This window comes from Squalius cephalus (assembly GCF_949319135.1).
Source record: "Squalius cephalus genome assembly, chromosome: 15".
NCBI classification, from domain to species: Eukaryota; Metazoa; Chordata; class Actinopteri; order Cypriniformes; family Leuciscidae; genus Squalius; species Squalius cephalus.
The window spans coordinates 18,340,601-18,363,609 of record NC_137136.1 but is presented as its reverse complement, the minus strand read 5'-3'; the positions used below and the strand labels follow the sequence as shown (position 1 = coordinate 18,363,609).

The window sequence follows — 23,009 nt, the reverse complement described above, 5'->3', positions numbered from 1 at the left end:
TCTTAAATCCTTGTATCCGTGTGTTATGGTTGCAGTTATTATTATTGACGCTATTTTTGAGTAGCGAGGTCTTTCATTTAGTGCATGGTGAAATAATTTCTCTCATAAAGGGATGTACCATGCCAGTAAAGTGGCCTTGTGAGTACATATAATCAATATACTTATTCCCAAAGTTTAAAAGTCAGATAAATATTTGCTAAATAGGAGCTTCAAACAGGTCCACCCATTTCTTTTTTTTTACTTTTTGTTTGTGAACTTGTTAATGTACACCACATGACATCAGCAAATATGCACACACTCATCCTAATGTATTCCTGTGATGTAAAAGACACAACATTTACGTACAACATATTGAGTCACTTACATGAGAGAGCACTAGACAACAAACAATATATCTAGATTCCAACAAGAGGATCATCTAAAATAACTAATACACTGTACATACTATATACAAATATTTTAATTCCCATCTACTGTATGAAACAGTGAACGTTTAAGGCGATAGTAATTTTCTACATATAGTTGAAAGAAGTCCCAGTTTAATATTTTAGGGGAAAGGGGGTTTACATTTTCCCCCAGTTTTATGTTGTGGCATTTCCCCATTTTTTATTTACAGTATAAAACAGTCCAGAAATAATAGGGAAAAGATGGGAAGCAGGTTCTGGAAATGCTGTGAGGCAGATTCAATGGTCCTGCAGGCTTTTAAATAGAAGACATTTTAAGGTATAACTCGTCTTTTTTGCTGTTGTGCTCCATGTCCTTTGTTTGCTCCTTGATCTCCTCAGACTCAGATTCATCCTCGAGCTCAGGCAGATGCCACTGAATGAAGACCAGATAAATGATGGACCCCAGCACGCCCCCCACCAAAGGAGCCACTAATGGAATCCAGAAGAAGTAGTCATAGCACCTGTGAGGGTCAGAAAAAAAGAGGGCTTGGAAATGACCATGTATGGAGAAGTGAAGAACACACTTCAGGGCAATGTGCTGAGATAATTTTAATAGAACACTGGAGTTAAGCAAGTGAAATACCTGGTAATTTGCTTTATCAGAGGGTGATAAGTTAAAAGGTAGGAGGTGCAAGGGCATAGATAACAAAACACTTAATCTGATGTTAATAGATCTTTATATGAATCTAGACTGTTTGTTTATAGGTTAATAAAGTACGCACGTAAAGACTTCTGTGCCCCAGCCTGCTGTGAACGTGAACAGTCGTGGACCAAGGTCACGGGCAGGGTTTATGGCAGCTCCACAGTTAGCCGACATTGACATGGAAATCCCAAGTACAACAGTTGCTACAATGGGTGGAAGCAACGCTTCAGGAGCAGGAGCATTTCTCTTATCGTTCAGAGGTAGAATGCACAACATCAGCATGGCTGTGCCAACCACCTACACACAGGCAAACAAGAGAAAGATTATGGTCTAGTCAGAAGACCCAGAATGCTGACAAGATCTATTGATAATTGATTAATGTTTGAAAAACGTGTCATATATTTTTTTGTTGTATAACATTTTATTGTGTTAGAGCATTCCATAGTATATCAGATTAGATTCAACTACAATGATGTATTATATCAGTAGTAGTTAACTACAGCGCTCTTGTCTAATCTGATATGGCCTTTTGCCGACCTGATCGAGGAAGTTGGTCTGCACTGATACCACATCAGTTGGGTAAGTTGCAAAAATACTGGCAGTTTCATTAGGACCAAATACAGTCAGAATTCCACCACTGAACTCCATGATGGCATCTGGAGGAGAGGAGGGTTGAGAAATAATCTTTATCCTCTCTTTTTCAAAAACACAAAACTGAAAAAATAGAATGGTGAATTACTGTTAAGATATAGGGTGTATCTTTAAAGAAAGGATGTCTTTATTTCTCTCTTTCTTCTTACCATGGTAGATGAGATAGACAAGTCCAGAGGCCAGGTAAGCCCCCAATATTTGAGCAAGAGAATAGGGTAGCAGCTTTATCCAGGCTAGGTCTCCCAACACACAGAAACTCAGAGACACAGCTGGGTTTAGATGAGCTCCTTCATGAGGAATAGAGAGAGAGGGAAATATATATATATACAGTATATATATTAAAACAGAAGTCAGTTTGTGTCGATCCAAAAAAGGGTAATATTACAAAGGATTTCTCCTTAACTGCCACAAAACAGCCCAATCTATAACCATTTTACCTGATACCGCCCTGCAGAGGTACATGGCAGACATGACGCCAACAGAGAAGGCCATGTTAACAGACAGAAACTGTCCCTTAGTTTCTCTGCTGGTTTTCACCTGAGCTGCTGCAGCACAACCAAACAGCTACAGCAGAGAAAAACGAATTACATATTAATAATTTTAGTTGCTTATTTTAGTTGGGTATAAAACAGTTACAGTTGTTATGGTCATGATTGTATGATAGCATTGCTATTTAGCATAAAAGCACAGGGATGTTTTTATGCTCCAGTGTTACAGTACATGCAAAGCCTGATGTTTTGGCTTTTTGAAAGCATTTTTGTTGGTGGAACCCCCCACCCCACCACTAACTGGCCAACTTGTGTCATAAACACAAGTTATGTCATATTAACTTTTTGTTTATCAAAGTTTTAAAAAAATGTATCACCCTCAGTCACAATCATGCTGTTGTTCTGATTGTCGGCATGCATAAGCTTGATTACCGGCTGAATTGCAGCCATAGTAATGTTGTAACATTATTGCTATTAGTACTACTAACCCTGATAGTACTCTAAAATTGACCCTGCACTGGAATATTTTATTATGGACTGCACATTACTTGAGATTAAAAGTTTCTGCTAACTTGCACACATTGCTAAATAAACACATTATCAGCATATATAAGCAAAAGCACATGCTCACAGAACCTTGTATTTGTCCATTGTAAAACTTATGCTTATCTCTTTGTGTAACATATATGATAGCACAATCATTTTCAACATAAGCCCTTCAAAAAAGCACATTGCACATTTTCTTATTCATGTAAATATCACTTTATGAATTCTTAATTAAATTATTAAATTTTATGTTAATATTAACAGAGAATCAAGGAAAATGTTGCAAAATGTATGTAAACAAAATGTGTTTATGTGGTATTTTCATAACACTTTGTTAACATTAGTTAATGCATGCATTATTATTGAGCAGTGATGTAAAGTATTACATCATTACATTTTATAAATTAACATTAGTTAACAATGTGCACAAACATGAATTAACAATGAACTATAGTATTTTTTATAAATTAACATTAACCTCAACTAATAAATGCTGTAAATGTTATTCATTATCTAATGATTTTTAATCTATTAACAAATGTTACCATATTGAAAAATAATAATGAGTTTTAAATGACAAAATTGAAAACATCTTATATTTCATTAATGAAAAACATGTGTTAACTAACAATATCTATAAATCAATAACTATGCTTAGTTTGTTTAATAGTGAAAACAATGCAAAAACTTACCAGAAGTACAAAAGTGCCTAAGATCTCTCCCATAACTTGTCGTGCCAGTTCATTTTTCACCTTCATCCTCTTAACTATCTTTTTTACCAGACTCATTTTTAGTATTGGCTTGCAGGTTTTGTGGAAAACTTGCTGTTGCCCTGCTATTCAGAGATCTCTGACCTCAGTCTGTGTCTATTAGCTCAGCTAACCTTTAAACCCTGTTTTAAATATCCTCGCAAGGTAAAAACATCCCACATCAGGGAGGCAACATCCACATAATACTGTAGCTTGACTGATCTAAACCATGACCCCTTTATTAATCATTAATAATCGTGCAGGATTTAGTGATCTATGAGTTGCTGCTGTAAAACACTTATCGTGCTTTTCTGTACATCCGATAAACTAATCATTTTGACATTGGAAGATTAGATGACATAGAAATTGGGTAATTCTGCAATTATCTAGCTCAAATATCTGTACACTTGAATTTCTTTCCCAAAGCCAACATCCTTGTTTAAACTCATATTTAATGTTACCATTGGTGATAATATTGTTTCAACCAAGCATTGACTGAAATTATTCAAATGAAATATACTGTATATGATTGAAAGTATTAAGTGTATTCTTAATGGGTAAATTTACATTAACCCTTTTCTGCTTGGTTTGAATTAAAGATCATATGGAAATGGAAAGTTTTATTAATTTCTTGCTTCTGCTAAACACAAAAGAAGATATTTTGAAGAATGTCAGTAACCAAGAATGTGATGTTCCCCATTGACTTTCATAGTCCAACTACTAAAAACTACCAAAATTAAGTAAAAAGAGTAGTGCATTGAAATGTTAGGAAAATGCCACCATATCACCTATGAAAGAAATGTAGTTGCTGCTTTTGTCTTTAATATTACAAAAGTTTAATTGGGACGGATATGTGCAGTACAGACAACATATACGAATATACATTTAGCATAAAAAACTAAAAAATATATATAATTGCTTCTGATAAAGACTGATTGTACAAAACAATATCAATAGTTGCATACTGTGAGTGCATAAAATAAGTGATATTTAAAAGAATGACCTCCTGGCCTCCAGTGCTTTTATGCCCTTAATTTTGGCAGTATTAATTCATAGTTATCTAAAAATAAAAAATGATACTTCATATTTTTGCAGAACTAAACATTTGCAAAAATACAACTTCACAGAACCTATAACAGCAAAAATCCTTAAACGAAAACAATATACCATTGTTTGAATTATGACTGAATTGCAAAGCGCTTTGAGAAATAAGGTGCAAGAAGAAAAGTAAAAGTCTTCAGCATGGCTGGTGAGGACGGTGTAGTAAGACCTCCACTGGACCAGAAGGCAGTTTCTTTATGAGGTTCCAAGCCTCAAGCCGCATCATACCCGCCAAACTCTGACCTTGCACCTCCAACAACTCATCCCCAGGAAACACTTCACCGACTGGTCCACCTGCAAACAAGTAATTGGCATAATTGCTTGTTGTTATGAAAGAGCTTGGGACTAAGCACAAGCTTAAAATTGCCCTCTTGTGCAGAAGTGCGCCAGTAAGGTGTGAGGTAAATGGCAGTTTGCCTTTACATTTGTAATTGGTAGAGTCAGATTAACATTTTTCTTTTCCCAGACTTTCTCACATAATCCACAATAGCGAATAGGCCTAGTTGTGTTGAATATAGCCATATTCTGGCGGTAATTGTTTTTCATGTGGACGTCTGTAAAAATTCATTTGCATGGCACCTCAGTGACAAAACTCATGCATTCGGATGGCGATTTATTCCTGGTGGAGGAGCGAGTTTTGTCATCTGCTTGTAATAATAAGAATAAATTCATATTTAATTTAATAATAGGAAAATAATATCCTATTTAGCCTATTATTTGAATGTTAAATATCTCCTGTTTAAAAATAGGAAGATAGACGCGCTAGTTAAAATAGTTTTTTGTCTTATATTTTATCTCAGAATGATGGATGTCATTTTAAAAATGTGAAAATTACCAGAAATAAGTGAATACATCCTCTTATTTACATGAGGTAGGACATAAAGCTGCTTGGTTTACATTTGTAATGTATATAGTTGCTGCCATAACGGCCCATTTCAAAGGTTTACGTGCTTTTCTTCTCTTTCTCTTTTGAGCGGTGATGAAATACCTTTCTTGTAAATACTTTCCATCATTTCAGTAATAAAAGTGTAGGCTACATCTTTAAAATGCATCCAAATTACAGCGAAGCACAACTGTACGGTGCTCGGCAGTGGTCAAAAAGGATTTAAATAGTGAATTTTGAAGAACTCTCTTCTTGTAAACCCAGAGATGTGGATTCGGACGAGGATTTTTATGTGGGTGGTGGGAGAAAAACAATGGCATTCTGGATTCAGACGGCAATAAAATCACCGACAAGCCCCTGTAAATGTTGAAAATCTCTTACGGCCCCATGAGAAACAATAACTGTCCAAATAGGGTTTTTATGATTGCTTTAAATTGAGAAAAAGTGGTCTTACCACGAAAGATTTTTTGTACAGTGAGGGGTTTGTCTCCAGAGCTGGAGGCCACCCCTCCTTCCAGACTAAAGCCAAGATCAGAGCTGGACTTTTCCAGAGTCAAACGGACTCTTCTGCCTGTAGGGGGCATACACACACAAAGTATGGGATTGCACAAGAGACTCTGCTTTCTTTTGTCACACATTTTTATCTCACCTGTATACAAGGTAAGGCAACTTAATTAGGGCCCGAGCACCAATGGTGTGAGGACCCTCTTGGAATTGCTCCGTTTATCAGTATTATTATCAAACAACTTAATAAAGTCCTTTTCCAAAATGTTGATTGAATTCACACTCATGGTGACAACCACATACATTTGTAAAATAAAATGCTTTCCTTCAGATCACCACCTCTTTGCCATCTGTCCATCACCCACCTGTGATTCCTTGTCTTTCAGTGGCCTCTCTTCTACTGTTACCACTCTGAAGAACAACCACTGCCATTCCCTGCCCCCTCGCTTTTCTTAGTGTACGCAGAGCCTCCAAGTGGGCAGAGTTCTGCAGGGCAGTGCCATTGATCGATAACACCCGGGCACCCTCGTAAATAGAGCCTTCATGTGCTGCTACTCCTCCTGGGATTACTCTGTGGACCTAAGAGATGAGATGGAGGTGAAACACCCCATTCCAATTAAAGTCAAATTGCAATGACTACCAAAAACTTGTCCAATTATACTGTATTGAAGCATAAAATGAAATTTGGTTTACTTAAAAGTTACATAAACATTAGGATTTAATCCTAAAGACAGAGACATTTACCAGTTGTTAAACAAAGAGTTGGTATTTTGATAAAATGCAGAGTTGAAGGAATTTCTTCTGACATTTTTTAGATGCACAATAGATTAGTATTAAACAAATGTTAAGTTATTTTTGTATTTGCTGCTTTTTGTGTGGTCTTTTGTTTGACCATCAGTATTGGTTTCTATTAGTTAAAAATGTTCACATCACAGCATTTGGTGATACTCACTGTGACTGGTTTATTCTGATCCACTCCACCTGCCAAGGTAAATCCTAAGCCACTCCCCACCTCCTTGTGTAACACAACCACTTGCACGTCTTCATATTTCTGTCATACGTCAGAAATACAAGTTGTGATAGAAAAAGGAAATGGTCTCTTTTTTTCTAAAGACTTACAATTTACATGTCATGACAGTTTGTCTATTTCATTGTCAAATTATATGCTTCAGGACGAAGTTATGTGACTTGTTTTACCTGCAGGGTGTCATCTCCCAAGCCCCTGACATCGTCCAGTAAGCGATCCAGTTCATCAGTGCTCAACAGAGTCACAGAAGAGAAGGCTGAGATGTCTGAGCTCAAGGATGCAGAGCGTGTAGATGGCAAATCTTCACCATTCTCTGACAAACTGCTATCTGATGGTTTGTAGTCCACCCCACCATAATTACATAGGTCCACAAGACTGTAAGACGTAAATATATAGAAAGAGAATAGGGGTTATGTGAAGTGAAGATATAAAACATATTTTAAAGGAAAGGAGGTACAGTACAGCATAGGGTGGCAGGAGCATGAAGAAATGCAAGGTAAGGTGTAGCCATAAACAGGGCAACCTGCTGGTTTGTGCATGTGAAATAAGCTGACACTCCATTTTAGTCTATTTTTTTTACATCCTGAATCAGTTGTATCACTTTTTTATTTTTCATATCAATTACCTTAGAGAAAAACTTCTGCGTTCTGATTGGCTCATGTTGCTTGTGATGGTCACAGATGATTCTCCTGAGTCAGAGTCTTCTTCAGTTTCCTCCTCCTCATCATCTTCTTCATCAGAGCTCCACCTAGCCTTGCTAGTAGTCAATATGGTGCAATCCTTCATTGTTGTTTCATAGTTGTTATTGTTAGAATTGTTGAGTGAGGAATAGATTGTTTGGACAGGAGTAAAGCTTTGAGAAAGATTGGGCAGCGCTTTGGGATGGTTACCATTGACTGTTACGGCTCCAGGGTTAATCTGCTTCTGAATGCTAACTTTGAGAGGTCTATCAGGAGAGTTAGTCTGTGTGTTTTCATCATCATCAACTATTTTTATATTAATTGACTGTTGCTTTGATAAACTTTTGACATTTGACTGTTGAGAGATTGATGGGATTCCTGCTTTTTCTTCCATTGTCCCTATGTTTCTGAGCCCTGAGGTTGCAGTGATGGCAGAATCTGGTTCATCCGTGTGTGTTTTATTTACTGTTGTCCATTCATCTTCATTTCTCCTGTTGATAACTTGTTCAGTTCTTGATTCAGTCATTTGTTTGAATGCTGGAGCAAGCTCAACACTCTTTTTGTATGTTTCTTGACGTTCCAATGTTGGTCTTACTTTGACTATGTAATTTGAAGGAGTTCTACTTGTTTCTAGAGTGTCTTCAGTCTCATCATTGGAATCACTTTTGTTAAAGAAATTTGTTCTTAGGCTTTCTGTGTTCCCCACAACCCTTCCAAAATGTAGATTTTTATCTGAATCACTCTTCTTTACAAGAGCCACAGGTTTGGGATGCTCTTGTACAGATAAGGTCCTCCTGGTAAGAAAAGTCTCCCGTGTGCTTTTGCTTTGTAGAGCCAAAGATTCAAACATGGTGATTGTATTCTTCACTGAATCAAAGGATGGCACATGCAATTGTTCTAGCATACCTTCTCCTCTCCTTCCTTTAGTTTTATCTGTGAAAACTTCATCTTTCTCTTCCTCTTTATGGATTTCATTGTATGCTGCACCTTTTGAGGCTAGTGGGTACTTGGGTTGGGTGATACCATCTTGCAAACCATCAAGATACTTATTTTCATTTTTGTCCAGTCTTTGTGTGCTCTCTTTATCGGATTGTTTGGCTTTACCAATTTCCCCCTTGATTCCTTCAGAATTGGTTAACAAAAGTTTGACACCCTGGCTGGAAACGCTTGAACTACTATCCGAACATGCAGACTGGTTCCTGTGAGCATTGTATTGAGCAGTTGTTGACAGCCTACTCCTGGTCCTTTCTAAGGACTGACTACAGTACTTTGGAGACCCTGTTAAACACTTTCTGCTTGTCTCTTCATTGTCTCCAGGCAGAAGTGACTGAACTTTTTTAACAGAGGACATTTCTGTACTTGATGTAGGCTTTGATGACGTTGAAAAACTTAATCCAGAGAAATTGTCCCTTTGGTCATTTTTATTCTCTTTGTTGGTAGAGGGTTCTTGCTTCTGACAAAGGTATGTTTTTGAAAATCCTCTTGGCAATGTTCTAGCTTTGTCTACATTGCAAGAAGGTTTCCCCTGTTGGCTGTCAGAAAAATCTGAAGTTCCAAACACAGAATCAGTAGTGTATTTTCTGTGACTTGGAGTAGAGTCCACAGTATCCATAGATTTAGGAAATGACTCATCAGAAGTTAGAGTATTGTTGCGTTTTAATCCAATTGAATTTTTTGAGTGTGCATCAGATTTGGCATCTGCCCCAAACAGTTTCTCAATTCTTTCCATTATTGTTTGGTTTCCAGTTACTTCCTCAGTATTGGAAGGTCCTTGCTCTCTGGCCCAGGATCCCATTCTGTTGTCTGTCTGATCAAGACTTGATTCACCTTGTTGCTGTGCCCAGAGACTGCTACCTTCTCCAATACTACCTTGGCTTAGTCTTGGCTTCAATCTGACTGGAAGTGACTGGCCACTGCTTGCCTGTTCTAGAGCAAAATTTACACGGTTCATTCTCACAGATGTAGATCCAGAGGTTGGGTAAACCTTTCTGTCAGTGTTCTGATTCGCTCCATTGTAAGCGTGAATCCTCCATGAAACACTACTGGGTTGATTATCTTGTGTGTATGAAGTTATCTTGTTGTTTGCCCCTGTTTTCTCCAAACTACTGGATCGCGTCATAAAATTATTAAATTCTCTGGTCCTACTAGTCATCCCAGTTCTGTTCCCATGTTGTGCTCTACTTGTTCCTCTCCAGTCTAAGCTTTTGCTTTTGTTTGACTGGTATCTCCTCAGATCATTTCCTTTGCCACTGTCACTTGCTGTCTGACTCTCTTCTTCTTGAGTATTTGACTGCTTAGCACTCACATCACCCTTCTCAGAATTGATGGAAAGAGCTGAGTCCTTATGTGTGCCATTACCTACATTTTTACCTGTCTTTTTGTCATTATTGTCAGTGTGGGTAAAACTTGTAGAAGAAGTACAGACTTTGTTGAGGTCCTCACCAGGATCACTTTTCTGGCTTGAGTCTTCAACTTTTCCACTCTCAAAGATGTTACTTATCATCCTGAGGTCCTTAGGAGTCAGTGTTTTAGCAGAGCGGATTTTGAATCTAGCAGCTGCAGAGCCAATAGGCTTTTCAAATGACTGACTATGACTTTGTGTTGCTGTTCCATTGGATGATTCTGCACCTTCATTTATGCTGCCAGTTGTGTCTGATTCAGACAATTGACGTACAAAAGTTCCAGTATGCAAACTCATGCTTTTAAATGTCTCTGAATGTCACAAAGTATATTCATTACAGTATGAATGGAAGGCTGGTTGCTAACATATTTTCAGCAACTTGATCAAAATTTTGTATTCCTTTTTTTCTCAGACAGCATTTGTGAAGTAATCAAGAAGGGCTGTATTTTCCTACCATCGTTATAAAAGCTGGAAAAATGTGTTTGTAATCCAGGGTGGCGGAGGAGACCTGCTAAATTTAGCTTCTGACAGATGTTTCACTCTCTCTCGATCCAAAAAGAGCTAGTAATGGGTCTCAGTACTCTCTGCTACTTATCTTGTTCTGTCATGTAAAGACAAAAAACACATGTGAAGATTAGCTTTAAACAAAAAAAGTTTAACAAATGAATTGCACTTCATTAGATTCAAATTCTAAATCATCCGGTTTGCTACGTTAACTAAAATTCAGGAACTGTAAAAGGCAGTCTAGATTTTTTTCTGAATGGATCCCAACCCTGTATGGTCTGAACATACAACCTGGCCAGGCCCTTTAACCACTAAGATACACCACCTCCCACTCAACAAAGTGTACATGCTTAAAGTGCATTTTCAAGTCACCTGCCCAGGTTCATTCTAGTACCTCAGAATTTCAACATACTGAAACTCTATATTTATTACAATGAGAGTCCATAAATCTCTTTTGGGCATACAGCATCTATACCCTCATATGTAAACATCTTGAAACTTGACAAGCACCTTACTTGTATTCCTCACTCTATAAAATCAAACATTTATAAAAGGTTAAAAAATCAGTAACCAGTGTATGTGTGCATTTTGTTGTATGTTTACTCTTACAACATTCTTTATGTTACTTGTCACACTCTTCAGCTCTTTTACAAAACCTGATACGCAGTCAGATAACAGGTCAAACACACCAGACTACAATCCTGTCTAACACAACATACACAGTTACGGTGCACACATAGTTAAAGCTACAGAAATCTTTCTGAAGATGCATTACAATGAATGTGTGAATAAACAGGGATGTGCAGTATTTCAGATACATGTATTTAAAATATGTATTTGAAATACAAAATATTTATTAAAATACAAATTTTAATTAATTTAAGTTCAGTATTTTTGTTTTTTCAAAATAGATAAAATATTTTGTGCCAGTCAACCTCTTTATTAGGCTGCTGATTTCCTGTATCAACTAGTTCAGGCCCCTAAACCCTTTAGCTCACTCATGCTTGTGAGTTGCAGTTGTACGACTCATTCTAGTATTGGGTGAGTGAATTTTATGCGTTAATAAGGAATAAGATAATGTAGGGATGTCATGGTCAATTCTATTTGTTGATCAAGGTTAAAACGTAACATCATTCAGATTTGTCTTCAGTTTACATGAAGGAATAAAGGCAGTGTAACAGTGTAACCTAGTCAGAAATACATTTAGAAATGGCGCACAGACAATATAAACCCAGTCTTTTTGAAAAGTTGATAGTATAAAGGTAGGTAAAATGAAATCAAAAGTTTAAGCAGTTGTACACACCAAAATGTTCTTTGCTTTCAGAATAGGTCCAGGCAGACTTCAGCCTAATAGTGATCTCTGAATGGCCAATTTTACATGCAGTTTGTGTATTTGCTAGATACAAAATACTGTAGGGCCTATTTGTATTTAAATAAATTTCCCCCCACATGTCTTTATGCCGATCTCTGTGAATAAACAATATGCAATATAGTAAAAAATTAAGTAAAAAAGGGATTACTGTATCTTAAATTGGTGAATTATGTCAATTAGCCTCGAAGGAACTCTGCACCCTGTTCCTCTTACACACCCACGTTCATTCAAAGTAGCAAATTGAAATTCATTCAGACACTTCAGTAACATCTGATAATAGTCGCATGCAATCAAGCAAACACTGATTTAGAAATTTTACTGATAAACAAGCAAAGTTTTAACAAAGTTTAAGACAATACTGAATCGACAGCTGAAACTTAAATCGCGGTTTTGTAATGCTCAATTCCAGATTTGTTTGCCCCACCTTATTCTGTTGTAAAGATTGCCTTTGTTATCTTAAACTGAACATATATAGGTCAAGAGTGCTGTAGTTATGTTTAAAATAAAAGACATAAGCAAACAGCAAGCAGAGATAGAGTGGGAGGAGGAAGAAGCGTGACGTACAACTTCCAGGAGCGCAAATACAGACCTGATGAAAATAAACCTGAACTGATTGAAAACAAATAAAGGAAACATTGACACAGTAAATATAGGTTGTTATAAAGTTGCTCATATAACCACAAATGACCATGTACTAGTGCCTAGTATTTCACAGATATAGATGCAAAATAAGGTTACCAGTCCCATATGAATGCAACATTACAGACTTTCCAAGGAAAACAGGTCAGTGTCATTTTACAGAAACACCTGTTCTCCCATGGCACACGCTTGAACAACAATGGACATACAATTTACCTGTCACGTAATCTAACCACACGTTGAGCTTTAGCTCTTCAAACAGAAGTAACGTACCTTAGAGGACTTCTGTGCCCCTTAGAAGTTTGAGAGAACAGGTCCTCCCCATCTTCCCTTGTGCCTTAAAGCTCTCTCTCACTCCTTGCAGTCTGTCATTTTTCTATGATGCATTTCTACTGTAATAAGAACTTGCCTGACTGGTTTGACATGCTTACCCTTTTCCACCCCCTTTGATTGTTGTGCCTTCCTCTCTCATTTCCCTACCTCTCTCTCCTCCCCCGTCTCTTTCTGTCTGCCTCTCTCTCTTTCTCCTTCTATCTATTTGTGTCTTAGTTTCTTTGTCTCTCGTACACATATACTGTACACACCTCTCAACATGTACACCCTTCATGTCTAATGAGAACATTCCTGGTTCATGGTTTCTTGGTGACTCAGTGTGAAAGTGTAGGTAAATGCTTGCGACAATCATCTGGTCCTTGAGTCATTGCATTCTGAACATGTTCAGGTATTGGATGAATGAAGGACTGACTTTTGTTGGAAACAGACAAGTTAACTTTAAATTTAAATTTCAGTCTGACTAAAAGTGTTAGTGCTGAAATTCAACCGAAACCACACCTGTCTGTTTTTTCTGAAGTTGGACTAACGGGCCCATAATAGGATTGTAGGACAGCGTCGTTCAACATATATACACATTAATTGGACAACAGTTGACCTTGGTGTTGTATATTTGCTCCAAAAGACAAAAGTGACATGCAATGTGTATTTAATCATTCAAATATTCAATTATGCATTGTCATGCATACTGATTCAGTGACCATAATCAGGCCATCACTACAAAACAAAATGATCTGTCCAACACCACAAAATTACACTAATTTCAACACCCAGAACACGAAAACTTAAGCGATATAAATAGAAAATCAATTGAATAAACATCTTCCTTTTATATTATCAGGGCTTCACCTCCTCGATAAACTCCACAGTTGTGTTTAATATATTCAAAAGAGGTTTCTGCACCAAGTTTGACAATTAACCAGCATCATGCATATTATTGATCTGGCATTGACACCATTGTATGAGAACTGAACTGAGCTGAACGATGACAACACTGTTTTCTCCAGAGCGGCTGTATAGATAAATGAACTAAATTAATTTAAACTTTTTTGCAACAGAAATGAATCAGCACTGAACTTGGACAATGACACTATTTTCTTCTAGATCTGAAAGAAACTTAGTTGCATTATTGAAACAATCTGTATTGTAAAAAGCGCTATATAAATAAAGGTGACGACTTGACTTGATGTAACACTTTGAAACTTATGCATCTTCAAATAACACGCCTTTCGATCTTGACATTAAGGGTTTCGTTATGCTAATGCAAAAATATATATGTTTATCTGGGGCCGTATTCACAAAGAATTTTAAAGCTAAAAGTAGCTCCTAATTGGTGAATTTAGGAGCAACTCCTAAAAATAATGGGCGTGTCACTCCTAACTTTAGGACTCCTAATTTTTTTCACTAAGAGTAATTCACGAAGCATTTTAGCCCTAAAAGTAGCACCTAAGTCTGGGACAGCTTAAAAGAAGTCGAGAGGACTCCTAACTCACTAAGACCTATTCACAAACCGCTTTTGGTGGCATTTCACGTTGCGATGTTTTGAAATGCGTATGCGGCGGCTACAGGAACTTCCAATCGCGAGGGAACAATTTTGCATTGTAGGCATAACTAGGGATGCAATAACGCCACCAACAACAACCACAACTAGGCTACTCATTGCATGTAAACTAATTGTAACGTATCATTGTTAATAAATTAAAATGTTCTTCTCTTTGCAAACGTAGGCAGAGGCATATAGTGACAGATTAATTCAATAATGTTGCAAAGATATTGCATCAATCCATATGTTTCATTAGGCTACTAGGTTATTTGTTTTGCCTTACTCTTTATTCATTTAGGCTATTTATTCAGTTATTCATCATCTTCCGTCCTTCGCACTACTTGTGTAGCGCACGCATTCTCAGACCTGTCACCTGTCACTCATCATCGTAGGGGAGGTGTTTGGAATCATTCCCGCGTTACAATCATCAGCCAATCAAAGTGGTCACTTCAGTCAAGCTCGTGCATGAGTAATGACGTCATCCATAGCAACGAAGACTCACTCTTAGTTTAGGAGTTGTCATTTTTCTTTACTAAGAGTAGGTCTGAAAGGCGTTGTGAATAACTTTTAAGAGAAAACTCCTAGCTAAAATCTTTTAGTGGGATTTAGGAGTACTCCTAGTGCTAAGATAAAATGCTTTGTGAATACGGCCCCAGAGCAGCATTTATTCTATCTGCTCCATCTTCCATCTACCCTCCATCTTTGTTCATTAATTTCCTCTGCACATAGATTTACTTGCTCAAAGTTCTTTATGGTAAAAACAGTATTAAATGAGTGATCTGTTATACCGTGGTTGTGGAAAGGAGCAGTTATCCCTATTTTTATATGGCCTATGTTAATACCAGATCATTGGAGAATTAGAACCAAGAATCAAGAACTTGGAGCATATGACTGTGAGATGAGATTTTCTAAACATTTATAGAGATGGTTGCCATATGTTGGCAAACATTGATGACCTAAAGACTGTCAAGCAGTGTTAAAACAGCAAGGAATGATAACAAAGACAGGCTTATTATGAGGCGAATTTAAAATGAATAAAGAATATGCAAGATAATGCAAGAGTTTGAAAAGGAAGGGTTTTTTTGCTGTTGTTGCATTGGCCAATGCTTCAACTGAAACCAGAAGTACAAGCCGCATAATTGACTGCATATTTTTCTTAGAAATGCCAAGGACATCTTTGCAAACAGCTACTGCATGAGCATTTTTTTTTTAATCTGTTAGTCATCATCAAGCATCATTTACATAAATTCAAGATACATGGGCCTGTAGACGGAGGCCACAATATAAAGCAAAACTGATCACACAGGTACAACACACATTGAAACTGAACTAAATTAACCATTATTCCAACAGTATAATTCGAAAAGTTAACAAAACATTTTGACAATTGATTACCTGGCTGTATTTCTGTGGCACACTTGTGGGCTGAGTTGCTCAACTTCCTGCAGCTGCAAGAGCAAATGAAGTTTGCAGAAAAAGGAGCTGAGAAAGAGGCTGAGAAAGAGAGAGAGAGAGAGAACAGATGGGCGGGAGTTATGCTTTAAATGTATGTGAAACTTGACAGCCAGATCTTTTACATGCTCTAAAACATGTGAATGAAAAGATGAAAACACTTTTTTATGGTGCTGTTTTCTATGTATACATTTTATATTTTATATAGCTATATATATTGCATATGCATGTACATTATCTAAATACAATGTATTGTTTTTGATTACATGTATAAATGTGATATAAATTTGCTAAATTTGTCATTTTGTGAATAAATAAAAATAAATGTACGTGGTTTACCTTAACGGCAGTTGTGCATGCAGTATAACCATCATCACTAAACGGTCTGTCTTGCATCACTGGCACATGTTGACAGCAACAGCAGAGGAAGCTGGTTAAGTTTGTGGTTTCATTCAGAGAGACAAAAATGTAACTGCAACTGTAAGTTTCGATCAGTTTTTGATTGCAAATGAACGCAAGTAACACACTGACATGACAGACGGGATGGAATGATAAAGTAAACGAAATAAGCCACATTGTTGAGCTGCTTGTGGACACACAGTATAATTAGATGTTTCAACATCTTCTGTCGTCTGATGTCCTGTTTAGCCAAAACAGCTTCTTTCTTGTCGAGAAATTGGTCACAGTGGAAGAATTTAACTTCTTAGCTGCTGAATAGCATTGCATCCTTCCTACAGCTAAGCTAATGGCTTATCTGATACCAATGTGTATCTCTGCACTGATTGTCATACAAATCTGACAAAAGCAGAATGCAAATGGTTAGTGTGGTTTATTTTTTTTAACAGGACAGAGTGAGTCACTTGCCTGCCACCCTTTTTTTTTCATTTTTCTACCACAGTCTGTACAATACAGATATTTTATTCCATCTTTCTTTACCAGGGCTTGAGATAAAGTCATGATTGTTGCGATATCTGTTCTTATTGGGGAAACAATTTCATCCCTTGTTGTCTTTTCCATGCATCTGCCACCCACCTCTGTTCCTCCTGAAAGAATGGTGTCATTGTTCAGTGTGTTGATCTGATAAAGGTCAGCTGTCCGCTAATTCAGATGTTCTGAGACTGCCCACTTCATTTTCACAGAAACAAGTCTAGAACATTGAAAAACCATGTGCATAATGTTTGGATGCATTGACAGTCCATGTGCGTGTGGCTTGTGAGCTCCTAGAGCTATAATCTCACACAGAGGAAAAGCCTTGTGGTTTGGAACAACGACAGACACAGTGGTATTGGTGTAAATTTATATACCCTATATGCCACTTCTGTATGAGTAACTCTCTGAAAATAGTAGGATGGAATGTGAAAAGCATTGTAATGTGGTTAAAAGAAGGGGGAACAAAACCCAACTTTTCTTTAAAAAGGAACACGTTTATCTGATAAGGAGCACAAATATTTAATTGAAAATTTATATTGAATTACAGGCAACAATTTCCGCAAGGATATTTTTATGAACAATTTGCACATATATTTGTTTTGCTGACCTGATCGTGACCTGTGAATCGCTGAGGGCATTTTTGAAAAACCCTGAACTGATGTTGTTCACTCCAAACCACAAGGTGGCGTCAAAGATGAGTAGACGGAAGAGTTTTCTCATGCAAAACATGCGAGGAAGAGAGAGACCACAGGAGATGTCAACAAAACTCTCCTGAAAGTGCTGCTGTCAACCTGAAGAATAACGACCTGAACTTGTACCACTGATTACCAATATCGATCGATTATAGCTTCCTTTCATGAGCATTTAATTCAAATCTAACAATGGCAGAAGGAAACACTCTTTCCGGTGTAAATGTTGTGCTTGTTATGGCCTACGGAAGCCTGGTAAGTACCAAATTGCATAATATTTGTATTTTTAAACATGTAAACGGAATACTTAACAACAACAGTAAATCTAGAGCAATGTATATACGTCTTTTCTTCGTATAATATGCATTGACAGCCCAGTTATGATGGTGATTACAATGGAAAGTTCCACTTAGGATAGTAAGATTTTCAAAACGTATTGAGTTGCCCATCAAGAAAGCGTCGTATTTGGCATCTATGATGCCTAAAAATACTGCCTATATAGGTAGTAGATCACTCACTTTTGAGCCTTAATCGCCCGTGTCAGAATTATATTTGATTGTGTATGTTGATTGAACCCTTCTGTCATTCTGCAGGTGTTTGTTCTGCTGTTCATCTTTGTGAAAAGGCAGATTATGCGCTTCGCTATGAAGTCTCGCAGAGGACCGCACGTCCCGCTGGGTCATAACGCACCGAAGGTATGAACAGCTCCTCCTGACACTTAAAATAATCATTTATGTCTCAGTAGAGGAGTTCTTCCAGACCACAAGTAGCACAATTATGGTCCCATTTTATTGTAGTATCAGCACCTAAATATTCTTGGCCACTGCTGTAAAACAAAATTCCCCCAACAGGACAATACATGGTAAAAGTACATGTTCTAGTGAACTTTGTGAAATAAATGTCTTCATGTACCACATGCAGTAGCGTCTCCTGGCCATAAATTTAGGTAGGGTGGATTCTGGGTCTTAGCGCTAGTTTATGATATGTAAGCTTTATATCCTAATCGCTGAACACATCAGACACACTTTTGGCAGAAGTCGAGCCAGAGGGCAATGATGACCTCTAATGATGATTGACAGACTTTAGTATACATGACAAAAGCATAGAATGCCATCTTCCTTTATGTAGTATTTATTGTGTCCGAGTGTTGTTTAGAATATTACAAGTTAGGAATTCCAGTGAGGAAAAAATTCATGTCTAATCTCAGAACAAACATAAGTCACACAACATAAGTACTGTATATAGCTACTCCACAGAGGAAGAACAGACATGCCAACTAGTAACTGACCTGATGCAGACACATTTCTCACCACAGATTTACATTGGATATTTGCAGGGCGCTGTAGAGCTAGGTAGGGCTCCGAGACTGACTGCCCCGCTTAGTATCATAATACATGCCTGCCCAATCCATGCGCTACATTTTAATATATCTTGCTCACTTTATGACTTAAAATAGTCTAGAAAATCCGAAAAATATTTGTTGCAGAATGCTGATCACATTTATATATTTTTTTATAAATTCAATGTATATAGAGGTCTATGTTTGGATAAATATTTTGTATTCCTATGCCCATACAGACGAGCCGCGGCTGAACACATTTACTGTATCATCATGCATTTGAATTGTATTGAATTAAAAATATAAATAGCTACTCTTGTGCAAAACTATATGAGTTTGATTTTAAAGTCTTGTCTTTTATTTATATGATGTTGTTCTTCCGTTTATACCTCTATGATGCTTTTTGTGATATACCTAGTTTGTAGTGCACTGAAGCAAATTTGCATTTTTTACAGGACCTGAAAGAAGAGATTGACTCCCGTTTGTCTAAAGTGAATGACATTCGCTATGAGCCACATCTGCTCTCTAAAGATGACGATCGACTGAAGCATCAAGGCCAGAGTGGTGAGAGAAACAAAGAAGCCCCTAGCAGTTCTCTTTCTAACACTGCTGCAGATGTGAAAACTTATGCCCGTGTTTATGTTTGTGCAGGTTGTTATAATTATCTCTTCAGAATGCAAGCGTTAGATGCCATCAGAGACTCTGGTAAGACCCTCTTTTGTGCAGCCCAAGATTATGCCGGGTCAAGATCACGGTTTACTGGAAAGATGTTTTAAATGAATTCACATCAATTTCACATGAATAATTACCATGTTCAGTTTAATTTTGTTTTAATAATCTCATATTTCAGTAATCAGCCATATAATGCAGTAGTTTGGATGTTTTTATTTATTTTAATTTAGTTATCACCCTGTCATTATTTTAGTTTTTGTCAGAATGTTTAAGTTAGTTTATTTAGTTTTAATATTTTAGGACTATTAGGTGGAATTTTTCTAATGAGTCTAATTTTCATATGTAATACAGAACAGTTGTGAGGATTTCATGATTTATAATATGCCATGGCATAATTCATTTGTGGCCATTTTTATTTCAGATATTTTATTTTTTTACTTTTTATTTATATTTCAGTTAAAAAAAATGTAATTTATAATACTAACATAAATATCCAAACCGAATCTTTTTAACACTTTTTATAATTACCGCTATAAAGTTTAGGGTCAGTAATTGTTACCCATGTTTTTAAAATAAATCGTTGTGTTCATCAAGGCTGTGTTTATTTGATCAAAAATACAGTGAAAACAGAAAACCATAATATTGGGAAATATTATTACAATTTAAACTGATTTCTATTTGAATATGTTTTAAAGTGAAATTTAAAATGAAAAGAATAATATATTTTAAAATGTAATTTAATCTTGTGATGGAAAAGCTGCATTTTCAGCATCATTACTTTATTCTTCAGTGTCTCATGATCCTTCAGAAATCATTCTAATAATCTGAGTTGATGCTCAAGAAACATTTATTATCAATTATTAATATTATTAATATTTTTGTGGAAACCATAGTTTTTGAAATGCTCTCTCTCTCTCTCTCTCTCTCTCTATATATATATAGATAGATATAGATAGATATAGATAAAGATATATATATACTGTATATCATTTATTTATTGCATAGTTTTACCTGGTGAAAATAATTTTGTGAGAAGCTTGTGAAATTGGAAACTGAATGCATGCAGGTCTAGTCTTGTCTGATCTGGTTCTGTCCCACCCATAGATCTCCCATTTCACGAGTTGTGTCGGAGTGCCAGTGCTCTGACTGGTCGCCGCTACAGGAAATGGCTGCTGGACCTGCGAAACTCTCATTCTCTGTTCAAGTCGAGTCACAGTACGCTCCTAGATCGCTTAGTGGAGGGCTACGACAGCGCTCGTCACGGGACAGGGGTCAGTCCCAGTGTCATGCGTGTGTTAATTGGTCATTTACAGCAGGGGGCGCTGCAGGACAATATTTAAGAGGCTTGTGTTCTCTTTCCCATAGATGTTTGGCGAGGCAGAGTTTGTGAAGTATAAGGAAGATCTGGCTGAACTGGCCGATGTGTAAGTTTTATTGTCTCGTTTTTGCTGTTCATCGCTCATATATATCACTTTTCTCACTGACTCTATTCCCTTTTTGTTCCCCACAGTGTCAAGACCCACTCCAGCAGCACCAGTCTAAACCAGCAGCACCAGTCAGCAGCTAAAGATCTGACCAGCTCTCCCGGCCCCTCGTCTGCCTCAACCATTCAGGTCACGTACCTGCCGTCATCCGGACAGCGCAGCAAGAGGCCCAAACACTTCCTGGAGCTCAAAAACTTTAAAGACAACTATAATACTCTAGAGAGCACACTTTAGAGGATGAAACCCTTTTGAGGAACTGTAAATTTAATTCTGAAACTGTGAAACGGATGTGGAGAATAGCCACATTTTCTAGCCATAGAAAAACTGTGAGAATAGCCTTTAAATATGAAGAGCACCAACAACGCGTCCCTTTAGCTGAGATGAGGACATTTTAACTGGAATAACTGTTCTGGCACATACACGTGGATTAAAAACAGCTGTACGGACATTCATTCTTACATTTGTTTTATACTAAAACAACCATAACTTTAGGTTTCCAAATAAGATCCTGTGTCAGAGAAGAGATGGCCGGACATCATTCTTACAGAAACTGAGTGAGAAATATATTCATTTCTGTGCTACTGATCAGATCATTGTCCTTATTTTTTAAGTGCAATTTTATTTTTTTAATTAGTTCATGTAAATGCGTGTATAAGGAGGAACAAAGTGCTTCGAGTCATGAATTGACGTGTTTTTCTGTCATGGTAACGTAGCTTAAAGAGCAATGAGAGGCTGTCTGTGTTGACTTTCACTGTATTATAAAGTCTTATCAGATCTAATAGAGTGTCTGCTTTTTCTGTACCTGCACTGCTGTGCCTTTAGGTGTCTTCAGTAACAAGACATCACTGGTTACCCTAGTGAAAATAGTATAATTAAGCACAATTTATTTGCATGTACTTTAGTAAAACTAAATGTATTTGTGGCACACTATAAATTGGTATACTTAAAGTCTGTTAAATTGGAACAACTAATTTTGTACTAAATTCATTTTAGTTGCTGAATGTATTGATTCAGCACTGCTGAATGTGTGTATTGATATGTGAGATGTATTTAATATAATTTAAATGTGACCAATTAATAAATAATAAATTTTACGTTGTTACTTTCCATGCAGTTAACGTTTCTGAATTTATTTGGCATTATAACTTTTTGTGTAATTTTTGAGGACTGGTTAAGATCATTTTAATAATTTGCTTAATAATTCATAATATTTTGACAGCACGAAGGGCTGCAGTCCACATTTCAAAGTACAACGGGCCATTAATGGGAAAAGTGTATTACAGTAGGTATTAGGAATAAATTAAAATAGTAAAAACTTCTGATCAGGTATGTGAATGTCTTTCACAATTTCAAACTGACTATATGCTGTTTTCTTATTTGTTATAATTACATATATTTACTTTTGTAATTACTTTCTATATGTATGTAAAGCTGCTTTGCAACCATGCAAAATAGTGAAACGTTCTATATAAATAAATTTGATTTGAATTAAGTAATAGCTTATCTGATATTTAAAGTGTGGTTAAATTTGAAAAGGTAAAGGTCATAATTATAAAACTTAACTTCATGATTATTTTTTTTTGAAACTCAAAACACATTTAATTTTACAGTCATGTCAGAAAGAATGTATTTATGAGATGAAATGCACATGAACATCAGCACAACTCGTAATTGTGAGCTTTGGTAACTTTGGATTTTCTTGAGAGTTTCTGAGTTAGGTGCAGAAAACATGTTTGCTTATGTCTTCAGTGTCACATGATTCTTCAGAAATCATTTTAATATGCTTATCTTATTTGTGAGACTCACATGTATTTCCATATGAAATAAACACACTGGAGTGTTTGTGACGGTGGTCAGATTCCACGGTACCTCTCTATATCATAAAATTTGATAGGTGTGTAGGTGCCATAAAACCAACCAACCATATAACCATTAA

At 36.7% G+C, this 23,009-nt stretch overlaps 3 protein-coding genes across 7 annotated transcripts; 1 reads left to right on the top strand and 2 right to left on the bottom strand.

Annotated features, from left to right (window-relative positions):
- Nucleotides 1-202: 202 nt before the first annotated feature.
- aqp10a (aquaporin 10a) lies at nt 203-3,666 on the bottom strand. The gene is made up of 6 exons (XM_079895260.1): nt 3,467-3,666; nt 2,178-2,304; nt 1,890-2,027; nt 1,627-1,745; nt 1,169-1,386; nt 203-907 (listed from the first exon to the last, which is right to left on the bottom strand). The coding sequence occupies exons 1-6, from the start codon at nt 3,560-3,562 to the stop codon at nt 703-705; spliced, it is 903 nt and encodes a 300-aa protein (XP_079751386.1). The 5' UTR covers nt 3,563-3,666; the 3' UTR covers nt 203-702.
- A 660-nt stretch (nt 3,667-4,326) lies between these two features.
- Nucleotides 4,327-17,540, bottom strand: LOC307172698 (uncharacterized protein). Of its 3 annotated transcripts, none has more exons than XM_079895251.1 (9): nt 17,497-17,540; nt 16,299-16,357; nt 15,903-16,001; nt 7,664-10,720; nt 7,209-7,413; nt 6,964-7,062; nt 6,377-6,590; nt 5,962-6,078; nt 4,327-4,918 (listed from the first exon to the last, which is right to left on the bottom strand). In XM_079895251.1, exons 4-9 carry the CDS (start codon nt 10,414-10,416, stop codon nt 4,761-4,763), a joined length of 3,546 nt encoding a protein of 1,181 aa, XP_079751377.1. In that variant the 5' UTR covers nt 10,417-10,720; nt 15,903-16,001; nt 16,299-16,357; nt 17,497-17,540; the 3' UTR covers nt 4,327-4,760. The 3 variants fall into 3 exon arrangements, with proteins under 3 accessions (XP_079751377.1, XP_079751378.1, XP_079751379.1); XM_079895252.1 differs by lacking the exon at nt 17,497-17,540 and adding an exon at nt 16,992-17,057; XM_079895253.1 differs by lacking the exons at nt 15,903-16,001; nt 16,299-16,357; nt 17,497-17,540 and adding an exon at nt 12,908-13,161.
- ltap1 (lipid transport auxiliary protein 1) lies at nt 7,295-22,562 on the top strand. Of its 3 annotated transcripts, none has more exons than XM_079895263.1 (7): nt 7,295-7,372; nt 18,172-18,273; nt 19,373-19,481; nt 19,569-19,622; nt 20,694-20,860; nt 20,955-21,013; nt 21,100-22,562. In XM_079895263.1, exons 1-7 carry the CDS (start codon nt 7,331-7,333, stop codon nt 21,305-21,307), a joined length of 741 nt encoding a protein of 246 aa, XP_079751389.1. In that variant the 5' UTR covers nt 7,295-7,330; the 3' UTR covers nt 21,308-22,562. The 3 variants fall into 3 exon arrangements, with proteins under 3 accessions (XP_079751389.1, XP_079751388.1, XP_079751387.1); XM_079895262.1 differs by lacking the exon at nt 7,295-7,372 and adding an exon at nt 17,590-17,833; XM_079895261.1 differs by lacking the exon at nt 7,295-7,372 and adding an exon at nt 17,633-17,833 and having other exon boundaries at nt 19,373-19,622; nt 21,100-22,185.
- The last annotated feature ends 447 nt before the right edge of the window (nt 22,563-23,009 follow it).

What these genes read in the sequence shown, in the direction of transcription:
- aqp10a (XM_079895260.1), bottom strand. Translation starts at nt 3,562, where the DNA reads ATGAGTCTGGTAAAAAAGATAGTTAAGAGGATGAAGGTGAAAAATGAA. An exon ending in TGTCTATCTCATCTACCATG is followed by an intron (nt 1,746 to 1,889) that starts GTAAGAAGAAAG and finishes CCTCTCCTCCAG; the next exon opens with ATGCCATCATGGAGTTCAGT. An exon ending in AGACCAACTTCCTCGATCAG is followed by an intron (nt 1,387 to 1,626) that starts GTCGGCAAAAGG and finishes GCCTGTGTGTAG; the next exon opens with GTGGTTGGCACAGCCATGCT.
- LOC307172698 (XM_079895251.1), bottom strand. Translation starts at nt 10,416, where the DNA reads ATGAGTTTGCATACTGGAACTTTTGTACGTCAATTGTCTGAATCAGAC. An exon ending in CGCAGAAGTTTTTCTCTAAG is followed by an intron (nt 7,414 to 7,663) that starts GTAATTGATATG and finishes TACGTCTTACAG; the next exon opens with TCTTGTGGACCTATGTAATT. An exon ending in TGAAAGACAAGGAATCACAG is followed by an intron (nt 6,079 to 6,376) that starts GTGGGTGATGGA and finishes TGCCCCCTACAG; the next exon opens with GCAGAAGAGTCCGTTTGACT.
- ltap1 (XM_079895261.1), top strand. Translation starts at nt 17,771, where the DNA reads ATGGCAGAAGGAAACACTCTTTCCGGTGTAAATGTTGTGCTTGTTATG. An exon ending in TTATGGCCTACGGAAGCCTG is followed by an intron (nt 17,834 to 18,171) that starts GTAAGTACCAAA and finishes GTCATTCTGCAG; the next exon opens with GTGTTTGTTCTGCTGTTCAT. An exon ending in TGGGTCATAACGCACCGAAG is followed by an intron (nt 18,274 to 19,372) that starts GTATGAACAGCT and finishes CATTTTTTACAG; the next exon opens with GACCTGAAAGAAGAGATTGA.